The 20,630-nt window shown below is 48.0% G+C and overlaps 2 protein-coding genes across 2 annotated transcripts; both read left to right on the top strand.

Moving 5' to 3' along the window:
* Window positions 1–2,611: 2,611 nt before the first annotated feature.
* LOC134299685 (uncharacterized) lies at window positions 2,612–8,921 on the top strand. The gene is made up of 2 exons (XM_062983345.1): window positions 2,612–7,229; window positions 7,316–8,921. Exon 1 carries the CDS (start codon window positions 3,554–3,556, stop codon window positions 4,625–4,627), a length of 1,074 nt encoding a protein of 357 aa, XP_062839415.1. The 5' UTR covers window positions 2,612–3,553; the 3' UTR covers window positions 4,628–7,229; window positions 7,316–8,921.
* Window positions 8,922–13,110: 4,189 nt separating this feature from the next.
* LOC134299682 (uncharacterized) lies at window positions 13,111–19,420 on the top strand. The gene is made up of 2 exons (XM_062983338.1): window positions 13,111–17,728; window positions 17,815–19,420. The coding sequence occupies exon 1, from the start codon at window positions 14,053–14,055 to the stop codon at window positions 15,124–15,126; it is 1,074 nt and encodes a 357-aa protein (XP_062839408.1). The 5' UTR covers window positions 13,111–14,052; the 3' UTR covers window positions 15,127–17,728; window positions 17,815–19,420.
* Window positions 19,421–20,630: the final 1,210 nt, after the last annotated feature.

Raw genomic sequence — 20,630 nt, 5'->3', positions numbered from 1 at the left:
AAACGATAGAAGAGGTACACGGCCTTCCCCTTGGGTGGTGGGGTGTTGCTGTGGGTAGAGGCTTAAATCGCAAAAACAAAAAACTTTGTGGGAGGGCCGTGCCGAATTCTCCGGGATGCATGCCGGCCAACTGTGGCCGGCTGGCTCAGGGTGGGGTCTTTGCTGCCCTTTTTTTTTTCCCCTTACTTTTCTTTTCTTTTTGCTGCCTCTCGGACTACGTGACGCCAGACTCTAGAGGTATATGCCCTTCCCCCTTCAGGGCGTGTTCCTTTGCGGCTGCTTGCAATGTGTGGGCGCAGGTTACCCAGAGTGGGAACAGCCTTTTGCTGGCTTGTTGGCAGGACGATAGAAGAGGTACACGGCCTTCCCCTGGGGTGGTGGAGTGTTGCTGTGGGTAGAGGCTTAAGTCGGAAAAAAAAAAAACTTTGTGGGAGGGCCGTGCCGAATTCTCCGGGATGCATGCCGGCCAACTGTGGCCGGCTGGCACAGGGTGGGGTCTTTGCTGCCCTTTGTTTTTTCCCCTTACTTTTCTTTTCTTTTTGCTGCCTCTCGGACTACGTGACGCCAGACTCTAGAGGTATATCCAATTCCCCCTTCAGGGCGTGTTCCTTTGCGGCTGCTTGCAATGTGTGGGCGCAGGTTACCCAGAGTGGGAACTGCCTTTTGCTGGCCTTTGGGTAAAACGATAGAAGAGGGTGGAATGATCAAAGACAGTGTTACAGTCTCCCATCACCCTGAGAGGCTGTGATTGACGCTATTGCTGCGGAACGGCCGCCTTTGGTTCCCCTTGCCCACTGTCCGCGCACACGGACGTTGCCGATTGCCCGTCAGGGCGTGTGCCTTTGCGGCTGCTTTCAAGGTGTTGGCAGAACGTTTCGCCGAGTGGTAAATGTTTTTTGCTGGCCTGTGGGTAAAACAATAGAAGAGGGTGGAATGATCAAAGACAGTGTTACAGTCTCCCATCACCCTGAGAGGTTGTGATTGACGCTGTTGCTGCGGAAAGGCCGCCTTTGGTTCCCCTTGCCCACTGTCCGCGCACACGGACGTTGCCGATTGCCCGTCAGGGCGTGTGCCTTTGCGGCTGCTTTCAAGGAGTGGGCGCAAGTTCCGTCTCGTGGAAACTGTTTCTTGCTGGTCTGTTGGTAATAACGAGGGTGGAGTGATCACAGACTGTGGGACAGTGTCCCATTCACCTTAAAAGGAAGTGTACTCAACGATGTGGCGGCAGAACGGCCGCCTTTGGTTCCCCTTGCCCACTGTCCGCGCACACAGACGTTGCCGATTGCCCGTCAGGGCGTGTGCCTTTGCGGCTGCTTTCAAGGAGTGGGCGCAAGTTCCGTCTCGTGGAAACTGTTTCTTGCTGTTCCCCTCGCCCTCTGGCCGCGCACGCGGAATCACTGAAAGAAGTGGGACACCTTGGCCTTTACCACTTCTCAAAATTGTCTTCTTTTACTGTACCATTGCCTTGTGCGGGTGTAGTCGAGAGCATGTGATGATAATCTTACGCAGAGTAAGAAGTAGAGAATCAATCCACTCAGAATCTCTTATGCTATTAAAAACAATTACTTAATAATGCCTTCATGTTTCCTTTGGAATCCACATTTCTGCTTTGTTTCTACTTTGAATTACTTTCTACTACATTACACACTATATCTTTCATAATTGTACTTCCTCAAGTTTACTTAAACTGTATGTATACCAACCAACTGAAGTCATTTCCCTCTATCCAGGTCATCTGCAGGAGAACTTTAATAACCCCTGAAGAACACAGTAGTCTTACCTGCAGTGGAACTGCATGGAAACATGTGCCTAACATCAGAGCCTTAAAACCTTCCCCCTCCAAAAAGCATTATAGGTCTGTGTGGTCGTTTGTAGCCTATTTAAGAATAGCTTGACAGGCCAATAGTATTTCGCACTGTATAGTTTTTTAACTGTCAAACTACCTCCTCTTCAGTCCTCGGACTCGAGCCGTGTTTTTACACCACTGTTTTTTAAGCTGGTAATGCTGTATGCTGACTGTGACTTCAGTTATATCTTATGTCTTATTGACCCAACATGAACACAGAAGAGTCTCACTGATCAAAGCCAAACGGGCCTACCACTGCTGAAATAAGCAGATTTCTTGGATTGGACTTGTTGAAGAAAAGCATATAACACATCATATCAGGTTATTATTATCCAAATAAAGCACCATAAATGCATGTTATACAACCAAGGAGACATAAGAAGTCGTTCTATATGCTGAAATGATATGTTGCTATTGCTTACTTTATGAATTTAGCTTCAAAATATCACAATATAATGGAATCATTGACTACAGAAATGGCTAGATTTTTCCAGAGGATAGACGGTTTGCTGTTATGGAGTGTATCTTTGTGTCATGGGTTGTGGTGTGTGGGCGTGGGGCCGGCCAACGGTGGCCGGCCCCCCGGGTCTGATGGGCTTGGGCCCACATTTTGAAAGCAGACGTGAAGAAAGCATGCCCTTCCCCCTCTGGGTTCAGCGGTGTGGGCGTGGGGCCGGCCAACGGTGGCCGGCCCCCCGGGTCTGAGGGGCTTGGGCCCACATTTTGCAAGCAGACGTGAAGAAAGCATGCCCTTCCCCCTGTGGGTCCAGCGGTGTGGGCGTGGGGCCGGCCAACGGTGGCCGGCCCCCCGGGTCTGAGGGGCTTGGGCCCACATTTTGCAAGCAGACGTGAAGAAAGCATGCCCTTCCCCCTGTGAGTCCAGCGGTGTGGGCGTGGGGCCGGCCAACGGTGGCCGGCCCCCCGGGTCTGAGGGGCTTGGGCCCACATTTTGCAATCAGACGTGAAGAAAGCCTGCCCTTCCCAGTGGGTTGCGGCGTGTGGGCGTGGGGCCGGCCAACGGTGGCCGGCCCCCCGGGTCTGAGGGGCTTGGGCCCACATTTTGCAAGCAGACGTGAAGAAAGCATGCCCTTCCCCCTGTGAGTCCAGCGGTGTGGGCGTGGGGCCGGCCAACGGTGGCCGGCCCCCCGGGTCTGAGGGGCTTGGGCCCACATTTTGCAATCAGACGTGAAGAAAGCCTGCCCTTCCCAGTGGGTTGCGGCGTGTGGGCGTGGGGCCGGCCAACGGTGGCCGGCCCCCCGGGTCTGAGGGGCTTGGGCCCACATTTTGCAAGCAGACGTGAAGAAAGCCTGCCCTTCCCCGTGGGTTGCGGCGTGTGGGCGTGGGGCCGGCCAACGGTGGCCGGCCCCCCGGGTCTGAGGGGCTTGGGCCCACATTTCCTTTTTTTTGGTCTTCTCTCTCTTTCTCTGGGAAGGGTGCCGGCCAACGGTGGCCGGCCTAGTATTTTAAAGTGTGGGCCTTTTTGGCGGTGGCTTTTTCTGTCTTTTCTTTGGTCTTTGCTGCCTCTCGGCCTACGTGGCTGAGTTTCCCCGATGTACCGCCTCTCTCTTCTCTCGCCGGCTGTCGTTCTTTAGCCCTTTATGCTATTTTGCACAGAAGCCTCCTTTGGGGCGGTGTCCTCTGGTTTTTTTTCTCTCTCTCTCTCTCTCTCAGGGATGCGTGCCGGCAAACAGTGGCCGGCCCGGCTTAATGTATGGGCCTTGTCGCCTGTGGCTTTTTTCTTTCTTTTCTTTTCTTTTCTTTTCTTTTTGCTGCCTCTCGGCCTACGTGGCCGAGTTTCCCCCGATGCACCGCCTCTCTCTTCTCTCTCGGCTGTCGTTCTTTACCCCTTTATGCGAGTTTGCACCGAAGCCTCCTTTGGGGCGGCGGCCCCTCTTTCTTCCTGTCTGGGAATCGTGCCGGCCAACGGTGGCCGGCCTAGTATTTTATAGTGTGGGCCTTTTTGGCGGTGGCTTTTTCTGTCTTTTCTTTGGTCTTTGCTGCCTCTCGGCCTACGTGGCCGAGTTTCCCCCGATGCACCGCCTCTCTCTTCTCTCTCGGCTGTCGTTCTTTACCCCTTTATGCGAGTTTGCACCGAAGCCTCCTTTGGGGCGGCGGCCCCTCTTTCTTCCTGTCTGGGAATCGTGCCGGCCAACGGTGGCCGGCCTAGTATTTTATAGTGTGGGCCTTTTTGGCGGTGGCTTTTTCTGTCTTTTCTTTGGTCTTTGCTGCCTCTCGGCCTACGTGGCCGAGTTTCCCCCGATGCACCGCCTCTCTCTTCTCTCTCGGCTGTCGTTCTTTACCCCTTTATGCGAGTTTGCACCGAAGCCTCCTTTGGGGCGGCGGCCCCTCTTTCTTCCTGTCTGGGAATCGTGCCGGCCAACGGTGGCCGGCCTAGTATTTTATAGTGTGGGCCTTTTTGGCGGTGGCTTTTTCTGTCTTTTCTTTGGTCTTTGCTGCCTCTCGGCCTACGTGGCCGAGTTTCCCCGATGTACCGCCTCTCTCTTCTCTCGCCGGCTGTCGTTCTTTAGCCCTTTATGCTATTTTGCACAGAAGCCTCCTTTGGGGCGGTGTCCTCTGGTTTTTTTTCTCTCTCTCTCTCTCTCTCAGGGATGCGTGCCGGCAAACAGTGGCCGGCCCGACTTAATGTATGGGCCTTGTCGCCTGTGGCTTTTTTCTTTCTTTTCTTTTCTTTTCTTTTCTTTTTGCTGCCTCTCGGCCTACGTGGTCGGGTTTCCCATGATGCACCGCCTCTCTCTTCTCTCGCCGGCTGTCGTTCTTTAGCCCTTTATGCTATTTTGCACAGAAGCCTCCTTTGGGGCGGTGTCCTCTGGTTTTTTTTTTCTCTCTCTCTCTCTCTCAGGGATGCGTGCCGGCAAACAGTGGCCGGCCCGGCTTAATGTATGGGCCTTGTCGCCTGTGGCTTTTTTCTTTCTTTTCTTTTCTTTTCTTTTCTTTTTGCTGCCTCTCGGCCTACGTGGTCGGGTTTCCCACGATGCACCGCCTCTCTCTTCTCTCGCCGGCTGTCGTTCTTTACCCCTTTATGCGATTTTGCACAGAAGCCTCCTTTGGGGCGGCGGCCCCTCTTTCTTCCTCACAGGGAAGCGTGCCGGCCAACGGTGGCACGCCTAGTATTTCAACGTGTGGGCCTTGTCGGCCTACGTGGTCGACGTGTTTCCCACGATGCACCGCCTCTGTCTTCTCTCGCGGCTGTCGTTCTTTACCCCTTGGTGCAATCTTGCACAGAACCCTTCTTTGGGGCGGCGGCCTCTATTTCTTCCACTCAGGGAAGCTTGCCGGCCAACGATGGCCGGCCTAGTATTTCAGTGTGTGGGCCTTGCCGGATGTGGCTTATTATTTCTTTTCTTTTATTTTCATGAAATCAGCGGGGGAGGATGGGCGGGTTGTGTTTCCACAGAACACCACTCAAAGAAACAGTTAGCGGTATCCTATACTGTTCTAAATTGCTCGACAACATAATGATAGAATCATAGAAACATGGCACCAAACATCATATAATCATAAAGCTAGAAGAGACCATCCAGTCCAACGCCATTCTGCCATGCAAAAACAATATACAGTAGAGTCTCACTCATCCAACACTCGCTTATCCAATGTTCTGGATTATCCAACTTATTTTTGTAGTCAATGTTTTCAATATATTGTGATATTTTGTTGCTAAATTCGTAATTACTACGTAATATTACTGCGTATTGAACTACCTTTTCTGTCTAATTTGCTGTTAAACAAGATTTTTTGGGGCTTAATTTGAAAAATAACCTAATTTGCTGTTCAAAAGGCTTTTCCTTAATGTCTCCTTATCATCCAACATATTTGCTTATCCAACGTTCTGCTGGCCCGTTAATGTTGGATAAGCGAGACTCTACTGTATCCAGAAATATCTGGTGCTGTAACCGATATATCATTTACCGTCCCGGAATACTAGCCAGATGGCCCATGAATGGTCACAAAAGTCATAGAAATATGGTCACAGAAGTCATGGAATAATAGAAACATGGTCCCTAAAGTCATAGACTCAAAGAACCAAGTAACAGAATCATCCCAAAAGTCCTAGAATCCTAAAATGATAGAATCATAGAGTCATGGCGCCAAACATCATAGAATCATAAAGGTAGAAGAGACCATCCAGTCCAATGCTATTCTGCCATGCAAAAGCAATATAACACTCTTGCAGGCTTCATCATTACTGGATCCGTCCTTCAGGACTTTTGCAAACGTTGGATGTGCAATGTTGCTATTTCATCCAAGGCAGAAATTCAACTCATTCTTGGATGGACAAACAGAACCACAACTGCTAACGTTCCCTTAAGGCAGTGTTTCTCAACCTGTGGATCTCCAGGTGTTTTTACCTACAAGTCCCAGAAATCCCAGCCATTTTACCAGCTGTTAGGATTTCTGGGAGTTGAAGGCCAAAACATCTGGGGACCCACAAGTCGAGAACCACTGCCTCAAGGGAGAAACTGTGGCATTACCTTCGAAGTTAAAAAATTGGAAAAACCAAACTCTTCCTTGAAAAGCTGTGATTGTCTAGACATGTGGGGGTTAAATCTAGGGCAAAGGAGGGTAAAAATAGATGGGAGGGTCCAATGTGAAAGGTTTGGAACCCCTCCCCTTATATATAAAACAAAGACTCCGCCTCCAATATGTGGCATTCAGTGTGTGTCCACACCAGGGTAGAATTGGCACCATGCTCTCCAGATCAGCCATGCACGTGCCACATTATGCCCCTTCCATGTTCAGGGAGTTTGACAGATGGAAGGGCTATCTGAGCCTTGCGAAAGTGGTTACGGAGATCATCGCGGAACGCAAGAAGGTCCCATTTCCATCTCAGAGTTGGGACACAATGGAGTACGACATGCAGCTAGTCCTCAACGAGGACAACTTTGAAACAGCATCACAATGGGTTAATGGAAGCAGTTCCAGCAGCAAGAGCTCCAAAGGTAGTGCCAATGGCCAGGCTTCCCAAAACAAGGAGATTTGCAATTTCTGCAAACACAACGGGGAATCCAAGCAGGTCTATTCGTCCCACCGGCTGAAGGGGATGGACGGCACCGTGGAGTGCCCCATCTTGCGCAAATACACCTGTCCGCTCTGCGGTGCCACGGGCGAAAAGGCCCATACTTTAAAATACTGCCCACTGAGCCAAGGGAAGAGGTCGCTGTATCGCAAGTGCGGACGTAACTCGGCTGGACGCAAGGTGAGGAGATAAGAAGATCAGGAGAAGACCGAAGCATTTATTCTTAGTTTTAGTTTGACTTTGTAAAAGAACAACATTTGATTTCGAGCATCATTAACACTCTTTACATTTCCTCCCACTTTGTTTCAGGTTTGGAGAATGGAAGCCCAATTCTCTTAGACTACATTTGTGAGTCCAGAAATGTTTTTTTATGTATATTGTTGCCTTCTTTCACATTTGTTGTACCTAGGTTAATTATATTGTGTTTCTTTTAGATGTGTCAGTTGCCTAGTGTGATGACTCATGGGCCCTGCAGTCCTATTCCTGACAGTATTGTGGCAGATGAGGAGGAAAATATGGAGTTTTCCCCAGATTTCCGGTCGGAGTCAGAGCCTTGGCAGCTGCCTGAAGTTCTAGTCCAAGAACCAATTAAACCTGACCTTGGTGGGAACTCTCCCCCTTATGGGAGAAAACAGGCTTACACGACTGATAGAGGATCGAGAGAAAAATTTAGAAGTAGTGCTCGCCTTGCTGCCAAATATGCCACTGATTAGAAGTATTTCCCCTGAGAAAATACGGGGAGTCTTGCACCTGCAAGCTGGTTTCCTTCGCTCCCTGTTCTCTAGGGAAAGTGATTGTTGTTTGGGGAAACGAGACCCAATATAGGGAAATTGCGCGAAGGATTCCTTGCGGAGTCAATTCGTCAGCTCCTGGAGAGAGGTCATGTGTGTGTGGACTTCGAATCCTGTTCCTTGCCTCCTGAATCTAGTTCCAAGCCTTGTCCTCGTCTCACGGATTTACCACAGATCTTGTTCCATGCTTCAAGTTGCTTTGCCTTTAGCCACAGCTCCAGCCACGTTCCAAGTAACTTTCAGCCTTGTGTCAAGCTTCATTGGATTCAAGACTTTTTCTGTTTTCCCAACGCTTTGCTTGGCAAACCGTGTGTTGCGGTTATTGGATTATAATCTTTGGACTCTAATATTTCATATTGGACAATAATCTGCTGGACTATATTTGGCCTCATTTGAAAGGTCTGCTTCTGAACTTTATTCTACACTTGTTTTTATTGACTTTATATATTCCTTTAATAAAGATATTAGATAGAATCTGGCCTCAGTGTATGGTTATTGGTGCCCAGCAGCCTAGATCCTGACACCTTGTATCATGCTTTTTTATACATATAATCATGTTTTTTACATATGTAATATCACGTTCCTTTGACATCTGTAATTGCCTTATATCATATTTTATATTGTGTTTTATATATGCAGTTACTTTACATGTTTCTTTTATGTATGGATGTATAATTTTTACATGTTTAATTATATTATTTGCAACTATAATTGCCTAATATCATGCTTCTTTTATATATGCAATGACATCATGTTTATTTAACGTATATAAGTGCCTTATATCATGTCCGGGTTATCATGTGTGTCTCCAGAGGGATGCAGCCCTATCCTTTGCAGGGAAAATATAGAAATATCTTCTAAATGGCTACTGTCTAGAATTTTGTTTTGTAAACAAAGGAAAAGTTTATATGCTATTGGAAAGAAAGATACTATTTTATGTTTAAATTTTGGAAAGGAATAGAATTGGTTATTATTACTGTGGTCTAACCTTCAATTGTTTGCAAGTTGTTCTAAAGTTTGGATCGTAGAGTTTAATAAACAGAGTTTATGGTTTTGGCATCAAAACTGTTCATGTTGTGCTTAAATGGGATTGAATTTTCTTTAATTTGTGGCCCATAATAGGCTGGTTATAAGCCTGATCTGGAAGGCAGCCAAGGCAAAGACCATTGAGCTGCTGAACTTGCAGACTGAAAGGTCCCAGGTTCAAATCCCGGGAGCAGAGTGAGCGCCCGCTGTTAGCTCCAGCTTCTGCCAACCTAGCAGCTTGAAAACATGCCAATGTGAGTAGATGAATAGGTACCGCTGTGGCGGGAAGGTAATGGCACTCCATGTAGTCATGCCGACCACATGACCTTGGAGGTGTCTATGGACAACACTGGCTCTTGGGCTTAGAAATGGAGGTGAGCACAACCCCCAGAGTCAGACATGACTGAACTTAACGTCAAGGGATACCTTTACACACACACATATGCAGGGACTACACCAATTTAACAAAGTTTCAGCCACAAAAACAAAGTTTCTAAAGTAGAGCAATGACTTTCACAGTAAAGACAACCCAATTTAACAGGAAATAAGACTTTCAAACCAGGAACAGATTTCTGCAATTATTAAAAAATGGTTCATTATAAAAGCTATGAAAATTTGCCAAAAATCAGAGGATAAGGGAAACGTTCCACATTTTGGTGAGCTATGCTTTCCTCTCTCTTTTCCCTTCCTTTCTCCTCTTTTTCATCACTCGACGTTGCCCCACTGACGTTTTTGGGTTCATCCATCTCAAGGGGCCGTTTCACGAATCATGTAATCATGGAATCATAGAAAAGTAGAGTTGGAATAGAACTCATGGGCCATCGAGTTCTCCCCCAAGAAAGACGCAGGAAGTATCATTCAAAGCATCCCCGACAGATGGCCATCGAGCCTATGCTTAAAAGCTTCAAAAGAAGGGGCCTACAACACAGTCCGGGGGAGACAGTTCCACTCCCGAACAACCATCGCGGAGAGAAGTACTATCTTTCATTTGTCCCTGTTGAACTTAATATACTTTTGGCCCATCTCTGTATTCGGAAGTTACAAAACGTTTTCTCTCATGTAATACTGGCTCTGTAGAGGTTGAAGGATATTCTGTGGAAAATTAGACCATAAAAGCCAAGGTAGATAATGCTTCCTCTTTGTGTTCTGTTCGGATTTCATTCAATTCCCTTTTTATTTGGGGGGGGGGGGAAATATTACCATCACGAGCCATGACTGTTTGGTCTTCTACAGATCCTCGCAGCTCCTGTACAGAAAGAGCACTGTTATATTTGATGTGGATACTTCAGATAATCATTTCAGGTGTAGGAATACGCCAGACTCTCACTTTACAGAGGTATACTATCTGTCCATCTGAACCTTTGAGGATGTCTTTATCAACTGGAATTAATACACCTCGACTTGGGACAGAACTTCTCTAAATTGTCATCTTTCAGTGTCCCATTGTCTAGAGCGGGTGTGGTTGCCGCAGTGGTCATGGGACGGCCGCCTTTGGGTCCCCTAGCCCTCTGCCCGCTTACGCGGAGGGTGCCTTTATAACTCGGAGGGGGGAATCATCAAAGACAGTGGTACTCCTCCGCCTTTGCCAGCATTTCTCCAAATGGTTGTCTAGTGTCCCTTCTCCTTTATATGCCGTGGTCTACGCTGTGGTCGTTAAACGGCCGCTTTTGGGTCCCCTCCCCCTTTGACCTGGCACGCAGAGGGTGCCGTTCCCCCTTCAGGACGTGTGCCTTGCGGCTGCTTTAGAAGTTTGGGCGCAGGTTACGCCGAGTGGAAATTGCCTTTTGCTGGCTTGTTGGGAAAACGATAGAAGAGGTACACGGCCTTCCCCTTGGGTGGTGGGGTGTTGCTGTGGGTAGAGGCTTAAATCGCAAAAACAAAAAACTTTGTGGGAGGGCCGTGCCGAATTCTCCGGGATGCATGCCGGCCAACTGTGGCCGGCTGGCTCAGGGTGGGGTCTTTGCTGCCCTTTTTTTTTTCCCCTTACTTTTCTTTTCTTTTTGCTGCCTCTCGGACTACGTGACGCCAGACTCTAGAGGTATATGCCCTTCCCCCTTCAGGGCGTGTTCCTTTGCGGCTGCTTGCAATGTGTGGGCGCAGGTTACCCAGAGTGGGAACAGCCTTTTGCTGGCTTGTTGGCAGGACGATAGAAGAGGTACACGGCCTTCCCCTGGGGTGGTGGAGTGTTGCTGTGGGTAGAGGCTTAAGTCGGAAAAAAAAAAAACTTTGTGGGAGGGCCGTGCCGAATTCTCCGGGATGCATGCCGGCCAACTGTGGCCGGCTGGCACAGGGTGGGGTCTTTGCTGCCCTTTGTTTTTTCCCCTTACTTTTCTTTTCTTTTTGCTGCCTCTCGGACTACGTGACGCCAGACTCTAGAGGTATATCCAATTCCCCCTTCAGGGCGTGTTCCTTTGCGGCTGCTTGCAATGTGTGGGCGCAGGTTACCCAGAGTGGGAACTGCCTTTTGCTGGCCTTTGGGTAAAACGATAGAAGAGGGTGGAATGATCAAAGACAGTGTTACAGTCTCCCATCACCCTGAGAGGCTGTGATTGACGCTATTGCTGCGGAACGGCCGCCTTTGGTTCCCCTTGCCCACTGTCCGCGCACACGGACGTTGCCGATTGCCCGTCAGGGCGTGTGCCTTTGCGGCTGCTTTCAAGGTGTTGGCAGAACGTTTCGCCGAGTGGTAAATGTTTTTTGCTGGCCTGTGGGTAAAACAATAGAAGAGGGTGGAATGATCAAAGACAGTGTTACAGTCTCCCATCACCCTGAGAGGTTGTGATTGACGCTGTTGCTGCGGAAAGGCCGCCTTTGGTTCCCCTTGCCCACTGTCCGCGCACACGGACGTTGCCGATTGCCCGTCAGGGCGTGTGCCTTTGCGGCTGCTTTCAAGGAGTGGGCGCAAGTTCCGTCTCGTGGAAACTGTTTCTTGCTGGTCTGTTGGTAATAACGAGGGTGGAGTGATCACAGACTGTGGGACAGTGTCCCATTCACCTTAAAAGGAAGTGTACTCAACGATGTGGCGGCAGAACGGCCGCCTTTGGTTCCCCTTGCCCACTGTCCGCGCACACAGACGTTGCCGATTGCCCGTCAGGGCGTGTGCCTTTGCGGCTGCTTTCAAGGAGTGGGCGCAAGTTCCGTCTCGTGGAAACTGTTTCTTGCTGTTCCCCTCGCCCTCTGGCCGCGCACGCGGAATCACTGAAAGAAGTGGGACACCTTGGCCTTTACCACTTCTCAAAATTGTCTTCTTTTACTGTACCATTGCCTTGTGCGGGTGTAGTCGAGAGCATGTGATGATAATCTTACGCAGAGTAAGAAGTAGAGAATCAATCCACTCAGAATCTCTTATGCTATTAAAAACAATTACTTAATAATGCCTTCATGTTTCCTTTGGAATCCACATTTCTGCTTTGTTTCTACTTTGAATTACTTTCTACTACATTACACACTATATCTTTCATAATTGTACTTCCTCAAGTTTACTTAAACTGTATGTATACCAACCAACTGAAGTCATTTCCCTCTATCCAGGTCATCTGCAGGAGAACTTTAATAACCCCTGAAGAACACAGTAGTCTTACCTGCAGTGGAACTGCATGGAAACATGTGCCTAACATCAGAGCCTTAAAACCTTCCCCCTCCAAAAAGCATTATAGGTCTGTGTGGTCGTTTGTAGCCTATTTAAGAATAGCTTGACAGGCCAATAGTATTTCGCACTGTATAGTTTTTTAACTGTCAAACTACCTCCTCTTCAGTCCTCGGACTCGAGCCGTGTTTTTACACCACTGTTTTTTAAGCTGGTAATGCTGTATGCTGACTGTGACTTCAGTTATATCTTATGTCTTATTGACCCAACATGAACACAGAAGAGTCTCACTGATCAAAGCCAAACGGGCCTACCACTGCTGAAATAAGCAGATTTCTTGGATTGGACTTGTTGAAGAAAAGCATATAACACATCATATCAGGTTATTATTATCCAAATAAAGCACCATAAATGCATGTTATACAACCAAGGAGACATAAGAAGTCGTTCTATATGCTGAAATGATATGTTGCTATTGCTTACTTTATGAATTTAGCTTCAAAATATCACAATATAATGGAATCATTGACTACAGAAATGGCTAGATTTTTCCAGAGGATAGACGGTTTGCTGTTATGGAGTGTATCTTTGTGTCATGGGTTGTGGTGTGTGGGCGTGGGGCCGGCCAACGGTGGCCGGCCCCCCGGGTCTGATGGGCTTGGGCCCACATTTTGAAAGCAGACGTGAAGAAAGCATGCCCTTCCCCCTCTGGGTTCAGCGGTGTGGGCGTGGGGCCGGCCAACGGTGGCCGGCCCCCCGGGTCTGAGGGGCTTGGGCCCACATTTTGCAAGCAGACGTGAAGAAAGCATGCCCTTCCCCCTGTGGGTCCAGCGGTGTGGGCGTGGGGCCGGCCAACGGTGGCCGGCCCCCCGGGTCTGAGGGGCTTGGGCCCACATTTTGCAAGCAGACGTGAAGAAAGCATGCCCTTCCCCCTGTGAGTCCAGCGGTGTGGGCGTGGGGCCGGCCAACGGTGGCCGGCCCCCCGGGTCTGAGGGGCTTGGGCCCACATTTTGCAATCAGACGTGAAGAAAGCCTGCCCTTCCCAGTGGGTTGCGGCGTGTGGGCGTGGGGCCGGCCAACGGTGGCCGGCCCCCCGGGTCTGAGGGGCTTGGGCCCACATTTTGCAAGCAGACGTGAAGAAAGCATGCCCTTCCCCCTGTGAGTCCAGCGGTGTGGGCGTGGGGCCGGCCAACGGTGGCCGGCCCCCCGGGTCTGAGGGGCTTGGGCCCACATTTTGCAATCAGACGTGAAGAAAGCCTGCCCTTCCCAGTGGGTTGCGGCGTGTGGGCGTGGGGCCGGCCAACGGTGGCCGGCCCCCCGGGTCTGAGGGGCTTGGGCCCACATTTTGCAAGCAGACGTGAAGAAAGCCTGCCCTTCCCCGTGGGTTGCGGCGTGTGGGCGTGGGGCCGGCCAACGGTGGCCGGCCCCCCGGGTCTGAGGGGCTTGGGCCCACATTTCCTTTTTTTTGGTCTTCTCTCTCTTTCTCTGGGAAGGGTGCCGGCCAACGGTGGCCGGCCTAGTATTTTAAAGTGTGGGCCTTTTTGGCGGTGGCTTTTTCTGTCTTTTCTTTGGTCTTTGCTGCCTCTCGGCCTACGTGGCTGAGTTTCCCCGATGTACCGCCTCTCTCTTCTCTCGCCGGCTGTCGTTCTTTAGCCCTTTATGCTATTTTGCACAGAAGCCTCCTTTGGGGCGGTGTCCTCTGGTTTTTTTTCTCTCTCTCTCTCTCTCTCAGGGATGCGTGCCGGCAAACAGTGGCCGGCCCGGCTTAATGTATGGGCCTTGTCGCCTGTGGCTTTTTTCTTTCTTTTCTTTTCTTTTCTTTTCTTTTTGCTGCCTCTCGGCCTACGTGGCCGAGTTTCCCCCGATGCACCGCCTCTCTCTTCTCTCTCGGCTGTCGTTCTTTACCCCTTTATGCGAGTTTGCACCGAAGCCTCCTTTGGGGCGGCGGCCCCTCTTTCTTCCTGTCTGGGAATCGTGCCGGCCAACGGTGGCCGGCCTAGTATTTTATAGTGTGGGCCTTTTTGGCGGTGGCTTTTTCTGTCTTTTCTTTGGTCTTTGCTGCCTCTCGGCCTACGTGGCCGAGTTTCCCCCGATGCACCGCCTCTCTCTTCTCTCTCGGCTGTCGTTCTTTACCCCTTTATGCGAGTTTGCACCGAAGCCTCCTTTGGGGCGGCGGCCCCTCTTTCTTCCTGTCTGGGAATCGTGCCGGCCAACGGTGGCCGGCCTAGTATTTTATAGTGTGGGCCTTTTTGGCGGTGGCTTTTTCTGTCTTTTCTTTGGTCTTTGCTGCCTCTCGGCCTACGTGGCCGAGTTTCCCCCGATGCACCGCCTCTCTCTTCTCTCTCGGCTGTCGTTCTTTACCCCTTTATGCGAGTTTGCACCGAAGCCTCCTTTGGGGCGGCGGCCCCTCTTTCTTCCTGTCTGGGAATCGTGCCGGCCAACGGTGGCCGGCCTAGTATTTTATAGTGTGGGCCTTTTTGGCGGTGGCTTTTTCTGTCTTTTCTTTGGTCTTTGCTGCCTCTCGGCCTACGTGGCCGAGTTTCCCCGATGTACCGCCTCTCTCTTCTCTCGCCGGCTGTCGTTCTTTAGCCCTTTATGCTATTTTGCACAGAAGCCTCCTTTGGGGCGGTGTCCTCTGGTTTTTTTTCTCTCTCTCTCTCTCTCTCAGGGATGCGTGCCGGCAAACAGTGGCCGGCCCGACTTAATGTATGGGCCTTGTCGCCTGTGGCTTTTTTCTTTCTTTTCTTTTCTTTTCTTTTCTTTTTGCTGCCTCTCGGCCTACGTGGTCGGGTTTCCCATGATGCACCGCCTCTCTCTTCTCTCGCCGGCTGTCGTTCTTTAGCCCTTTATGCTATTTTGCACAGAAGCCTCCTTTGGGGCGGTGTCCTCTGGTTTTTTTTTTCTCTCTCTCTCTCTCTCAGGGATGCGTGCCGGCAAACAGTGGCCGGCCCGGCTTAATGTATGGGCCTTGTCGCCTGTGGCTTTTTTCTTTCTTTTCTTTTCTTTTCTTTTCTTTTTGCTGCCTCTCGGCCTACGTGGTCGGGTTTCCCACGATGCACCGCCTCTCTCTTCTCTCGCCGGCTGTCGTTCTTTACCCCTTTATGCGATTTTGCACAGAAGCCTCCTTTGGGGCGGCGGCCCCTCTTTCTTCCTCACAGGGAAGCGTGCCGGCCAACGGTGGCACGCCTAGTATTTCAACGTGTGGGCCTTGTCGGCCTACGTGGTCGACGTGTTTCCCACGATGCACCGCCTCTGTCTTCTCTCGCGGCTGTCGTTCTTTACCCCTTGGTGCAATCTTGCACAGAACCCTTCTTTGGGGCGGCGGCCTCTATTTCTTCCACTCAGGGAAGCTTGCCGGCCAACGATGGCCGGCCTAGTATTTCAGTGTGTGGGCCTTGCCGGATGTGGCTTATTATTTCTTTTCTTTTATTTTCATGAAATCAGCGGGGGAGGATGGGCGGGTTGTGTTTCCACAGAACACCACTCAAAGAAACAGTTAGCGGTATCCTATACTGTTCTAAATTGCTCGACAACATAATGATAGAATCATAGAAACATGGCACCAAACATCATATAATCATAAAGCTAGAAGAGACCATCCAGTCCAACGCCATTCTGCCATGCAAAAACAATATACAGTAGAGTCTCACTCATCCAACACTCGCTTATCCAATGTTCTGGATTATCCAACTTATTTTTGTAGTCAATGTTTTCAATATATTGTGATATTTTGTTGCTAAATTCGTAATTACTACGTAATATTACTGCGTATTGAACTACCTTTTCTGTCTAATTTGCTGTTAAACAAGATTTTTTGGGGCTTAATTTGAAAAATAACCTAATTTGCTGTTCAAAAGGCTTTTCCTTAATGTCTCCTTATCATCCAACATATTTGCTTATCCAACGTTCTGCTGGCCCGTTAATGTTGGATAAGCGAGACTCTACTGTATCCAGAAATATCTGGTGCTGTAACCGATATATCATTTACCGTCCCGGAATACTAGCCAGATGGCCCATGAATGGTCACAAAAGTCATAGAAATATGGTCACAGAAGTCATGGAATAATAGAAACATGGTCCCTAAAGTCATAGACTCAAAGAACCAAGTAACAGAATCATCCCAAAAGTCCTAGAATCCTAAAATGATAGAATCATAGAGTCATGGCGCCAAACATCATAGAATCATAAAGGTAGAAGAGACCATCCAGTCCAATGCTATTCTGCCATGCAAAAGCAATATAACACTCTTGCAGGCTTCATCATTACTGGATCCGTCCTTCAGGACTTTTGCAAACGTTGGATGTGCAATGTTGCTATTTCATCCAAGGCAGAAATTCAACTCATTCTTGGATGGACAAACAGAACCACAACTGCTAACGTTCCCTTAAGGCAGTGTTTCTCAACCTGTGGATCTCCAGGTGTTTTTACCTACAAGTCCCAGAAATCCCAGCCATTTTACCAGCTGTTAGGATTTCTGGGAGTTGAAGGCCAAAACATCTGGGGACCCACAAGTCGAGAACCACTGCCTCAAGGGAGAAACTGTGGCATTACCTTCGAAGTTAAAAAATTGGAAAAACCAAACTCTTCCTTGAAAAGCTGTGATTGTCTAGACATGTGGGGGTTAAATCTAGGGCAAAGGAGGGTAAAAATAGATGGGAGGGTCCAATGTGAAAGGTTTGGAACCCCTCCCCTTATATATAAAACAAAGACTCCGCCTCCAATATGTGGCATTCAGTGTGTGTCCACACCAGGGTAGAATTGGCACCATGCTCTCCAGATCAGCCATGCACGTGCCACATTATGCCCCTTCCATGTTCAGGGAGTTTGACAGATGGAAGGGCTATCTGAGCCTTGCGAAAGTGGTTACGGAGATCATCGCGGAACGCAAGAAGGTCCCATTTCCATCTCAGAGTTGGGACACAATGGAGTACGACATGCAGCTAGTCCTCAACGAGGACAACTTTGAAACAGCATCACAATGGGTTAATGGAAGCAGTTCCAGCAGCAAGAGCTCCAAAGGTAGTGCCAATGGCCAGGCTTCCCAAAACAAGGAGATTTGCAATTTCTGCAAACACAACGGGGAATCCAAGCAGGTCTATTCGTCCCACCGGCTGAAGGGGATGGACGGCACCGTGGAGTGCCCCATCTTGCGCAAATACACCTGTCCGCTCTGCGGTGCCACGGGCGAAAAGGCCCATACTTTAAAATACTGCCCACTGAGCCAAGGGAAGAGGTCGCTGTATCGCAAGTGCGGACGTAACTCGGCTGGACGCAAGGTGAGGAGATAAGAAGATCAGGAGAAGACCGAAGCATTTATTCTTAGTTTTAGTTTGACTTTGTAAAAGAACAACATTTGATTTCGAGCATCATTAACACTCTTTACATTTCCTCCCACTTTGTTTCAGGTTTGGAGAATGGAAGCCCAATTCTCTTAGACTACATTTGTGAGTCCAGAAATGTTTTTTTATGTATATTGTTGCCTTCTTTCACATTTGTTGTACCTAGGTTAATTATATTGTGTTTCTTTTAGATGTGTCAGTTGCCTAGTGTGATGACTCATGGGCCCTGCAGTCCTATTCCTGACAGTATTGTGGCAGATGAGGAGGAAAATATGGAGTTTTCCCCAGATTTCCGGTCGGAGTCAGAGCCTTGGCAGCTGCCTGAAGTTCTAGTCCAAGAACCAATTAAACCTGACCTTGGTGGGAACTCTCCCCCTTATGGGAGAAAACAGGCTTACACGACTGATAGAGGATCGAGAGAAAAATTTAGAAGTAGTGCTCGCCTTGCTGCCAAATATGCCACTGATTAGAAGTATTTCCCCTGAGAAAATACGGGGAGTCTTGCACCTGCAAGCTGGTTTCCTTCGCTCCCTGTTCTCTAGGGAAAGTGATTGTTGTTTGGGGAAACGAGACCCAATATAGGGAAATTGCGCGAAGGATTCCTTGCGGAGTCAATTCGTCAGCTCCTGGAGAGAGGTCATGTGTGTGTGGACTTCGAATCCTGTTCCTTGCCTCCTGAATCTAGTTCCAAGCCTTGTCCTCGTCTCACGGATTTACCACAGATCTTGTTCCATGCTTCAAGTTGCTTTGCCTTTAGCCACAGCTCCAGCCACGTTCCAAGTAACTTTCAGCCTTGTGTCAAGCTTCATTGGATTCAAGACTTTTTCTGTTTTCCCAACGCTTTGCTTGGCAAACCGTGTGTTGCGGTTATTGGATTATAATCTTTGGACTCTAATATTTCATATTGGACAATAATCTGCTGGACTATATTTGGCCTCATTTGAAAGGTCTGCTTCTGAACTTTATTCTACACTTGTTTTTATTGACTTTATATATTCCTTTAATAAAGATATTAGATAGAATCTGGCCTCAGTGTATGGTTATTGGTGCCCAGCAGCCTAGATCCTGACACCTTGTATCATGCTTTTTTATACATATAATCATGTTTTTTACATATGTAATATCACGTTCCTTTGACATCTGTAATTGCCTTATATCATATTTTATATTGTGTTTTATATATGCAGTTACTTTACATGTTTCTTTTATGTATGGATGTATAATTTTTACATGTTTAATTATATTATTTGCAACTATAATTGCCTAATATCATGCTTCTTTTATATATGCAATGACATCATGTTTATTTAACGTATATAAGTGCCTTATATCATGTCCGGGTTATCATGTGTGTCTCCAGAGGGATGCAGCCCTATCCTTTGCAGGGAAAATATAGAAATATCTTCTAAATGGCTACTGTCTAGAATTTTGTTTTGTAAACAAAGGAAAAGTTTATATGCTATTGGAAAGAAAGATACTATTTTATGTTTAAATTTTGGAAAGGAATAGAATTGGTTATTATTACTGTGGTCTAACCTTCAATTGTTTGCAAGTTGTTCTAAAGTTTGGATCGTAGAGTTTAATAAACAGAGTTTATGGTTTTGGCATCAAAACTGTTCATGTTGTGCTTAAATGGGATTGAATTTTCTTTAATTTGTGGCCCATAATAGGCTGGTTATAAGCCTGATCTGGAAGGCAGCCAAGGCAAAGACCATTGAGCTGCTGAACTTGCAGACTGAAAGGTCCCAGGTTCAAATCCCGGGAGCAGAGTGAGCGCCCGCTGTTAGCTCCAGCTTCTGCCAACCTAGCAGCTTGAAAACATGCCAATGTGAGTAGATGAATAGGTACCGCTGTGGCGGGAAGGTAATGGCACTCCATGTAGTCATGCCGACCACATGACCTTGGAGGTGTCTATGGACAACACTGGCTCTTGGGCTTAGAAATGGAGGTGAGCACAACCCCCAGAGTCAGACATGACTGAACTTAACGTCAAGGGATACCTTTACACACACACATATGCAGGGACTACACCAATTTAACAAAGTTTCAGCCACAAAAACAAAGTTTCTAAAGTAGAGCAATGACTTTCACAGTAAAGACAACCCAATTTAACAGGAAATAAGACTTTCAAACCAGGAACAGATTTCTGCAATTATTAAAAAATGGTTCATTATAAAAGCTATGAAAATTTGCCAAAAATCAGAGGATAAGGGAAACGTTCCACATTTTGGTGAGCTATCAGTGTTAAATGTGTTCTACCACTGTACCAAGTTTGAAGAAGATCACTCAAAAAATGAGGGCGGGAGAGCCCCCTAAGTCCCCCCCCCCTTCGGGCTGTTTTTGGGCCACCGCGCATGCGCGTCCGCCATTAACGAATTAATTTCGAAAATAACGAATTTTCGTTAATTTCGAAAAATTTTGGGGGCAAAATTCGTTATCACCAACAAAAACGAAAAACTGCCCCCTCTAGTTTTGAAACGAGTTTAGAATCAAATTTTTCATGGATCGATCAAGCCTAGTGTTTGATATAGAATACTGGATTCAGAAACCAATTCATATTCAGGCTTGTGGTAAGATGAGTCTCTGTAGCCTCCAGCAAGTTTTACATGAAGAGGTCGTATTTGCTCCTCAGATTGTTGACCGCCATTACCAAGGCTGCATGAATTCCTCCAAACCCAATCTTCACACTTGTTCTGCTTCTGGGAGTGGTGCCAGAGCCCATATATGTAAGCAACATGCAAAGCAGGTTGGAGAAAATTCAGCCTTGTGTCTGTAAGCTAAATGCCACAATTGAAATGAGAGGAAAGTTCACGTCAGTTCACACATAAAACACTCATTTTTCTCCTTCTTTTCTTCTTCAACATTTGTAAGGATTTTTAAAATTTCAGAATTAGAAACCTGACCTTGGAGGATACTCAGAGTTCCATGCTGATAAAAATGTAAGCTCTGTTGGTAGCCATTTTGAGAGCTGATGGAAGTAAAGTGACTCAGATTTTGAGCTCATTGT

Source organism: Anolis carolinensis, chromosome 1 (genome assembly GCF_035594765.1).
Source record: "Anolis carolinensis isolate JA03-04 chromosome 1, rAnoCar3.1.pri, whole genome shotgun sequence".
Lineage (NCBI taxonomy): Eukaryota > Metazoa > Chordata > Lepidosauria > Squamata > Dactyloidae > Anolis > Anolis carolinensis.
The sequence above is the reverse complement of the archived record's forward strand: the minus strand, read 5'-3'. Positions and strand labels throughout refer to the sequence as shown.

Excerpts from the sequence above, each read along its gene's own strand:
- LOC134299685 (XM_062983345.1), top strand. The coding sequence starts at position 3,554 with ATGTATGGGCCTTGTCGCCTGTGGCTTTTTTCTTTCTTTTCTTTTCTT.
- LOC134299682 (XM_062983338.1), top strand. The coding sequence starts at position 14,053 with ATGTATGGGCCTTGTCGCCTGTGGCTTTTTTCTTTCTTTTCTTTTCTT.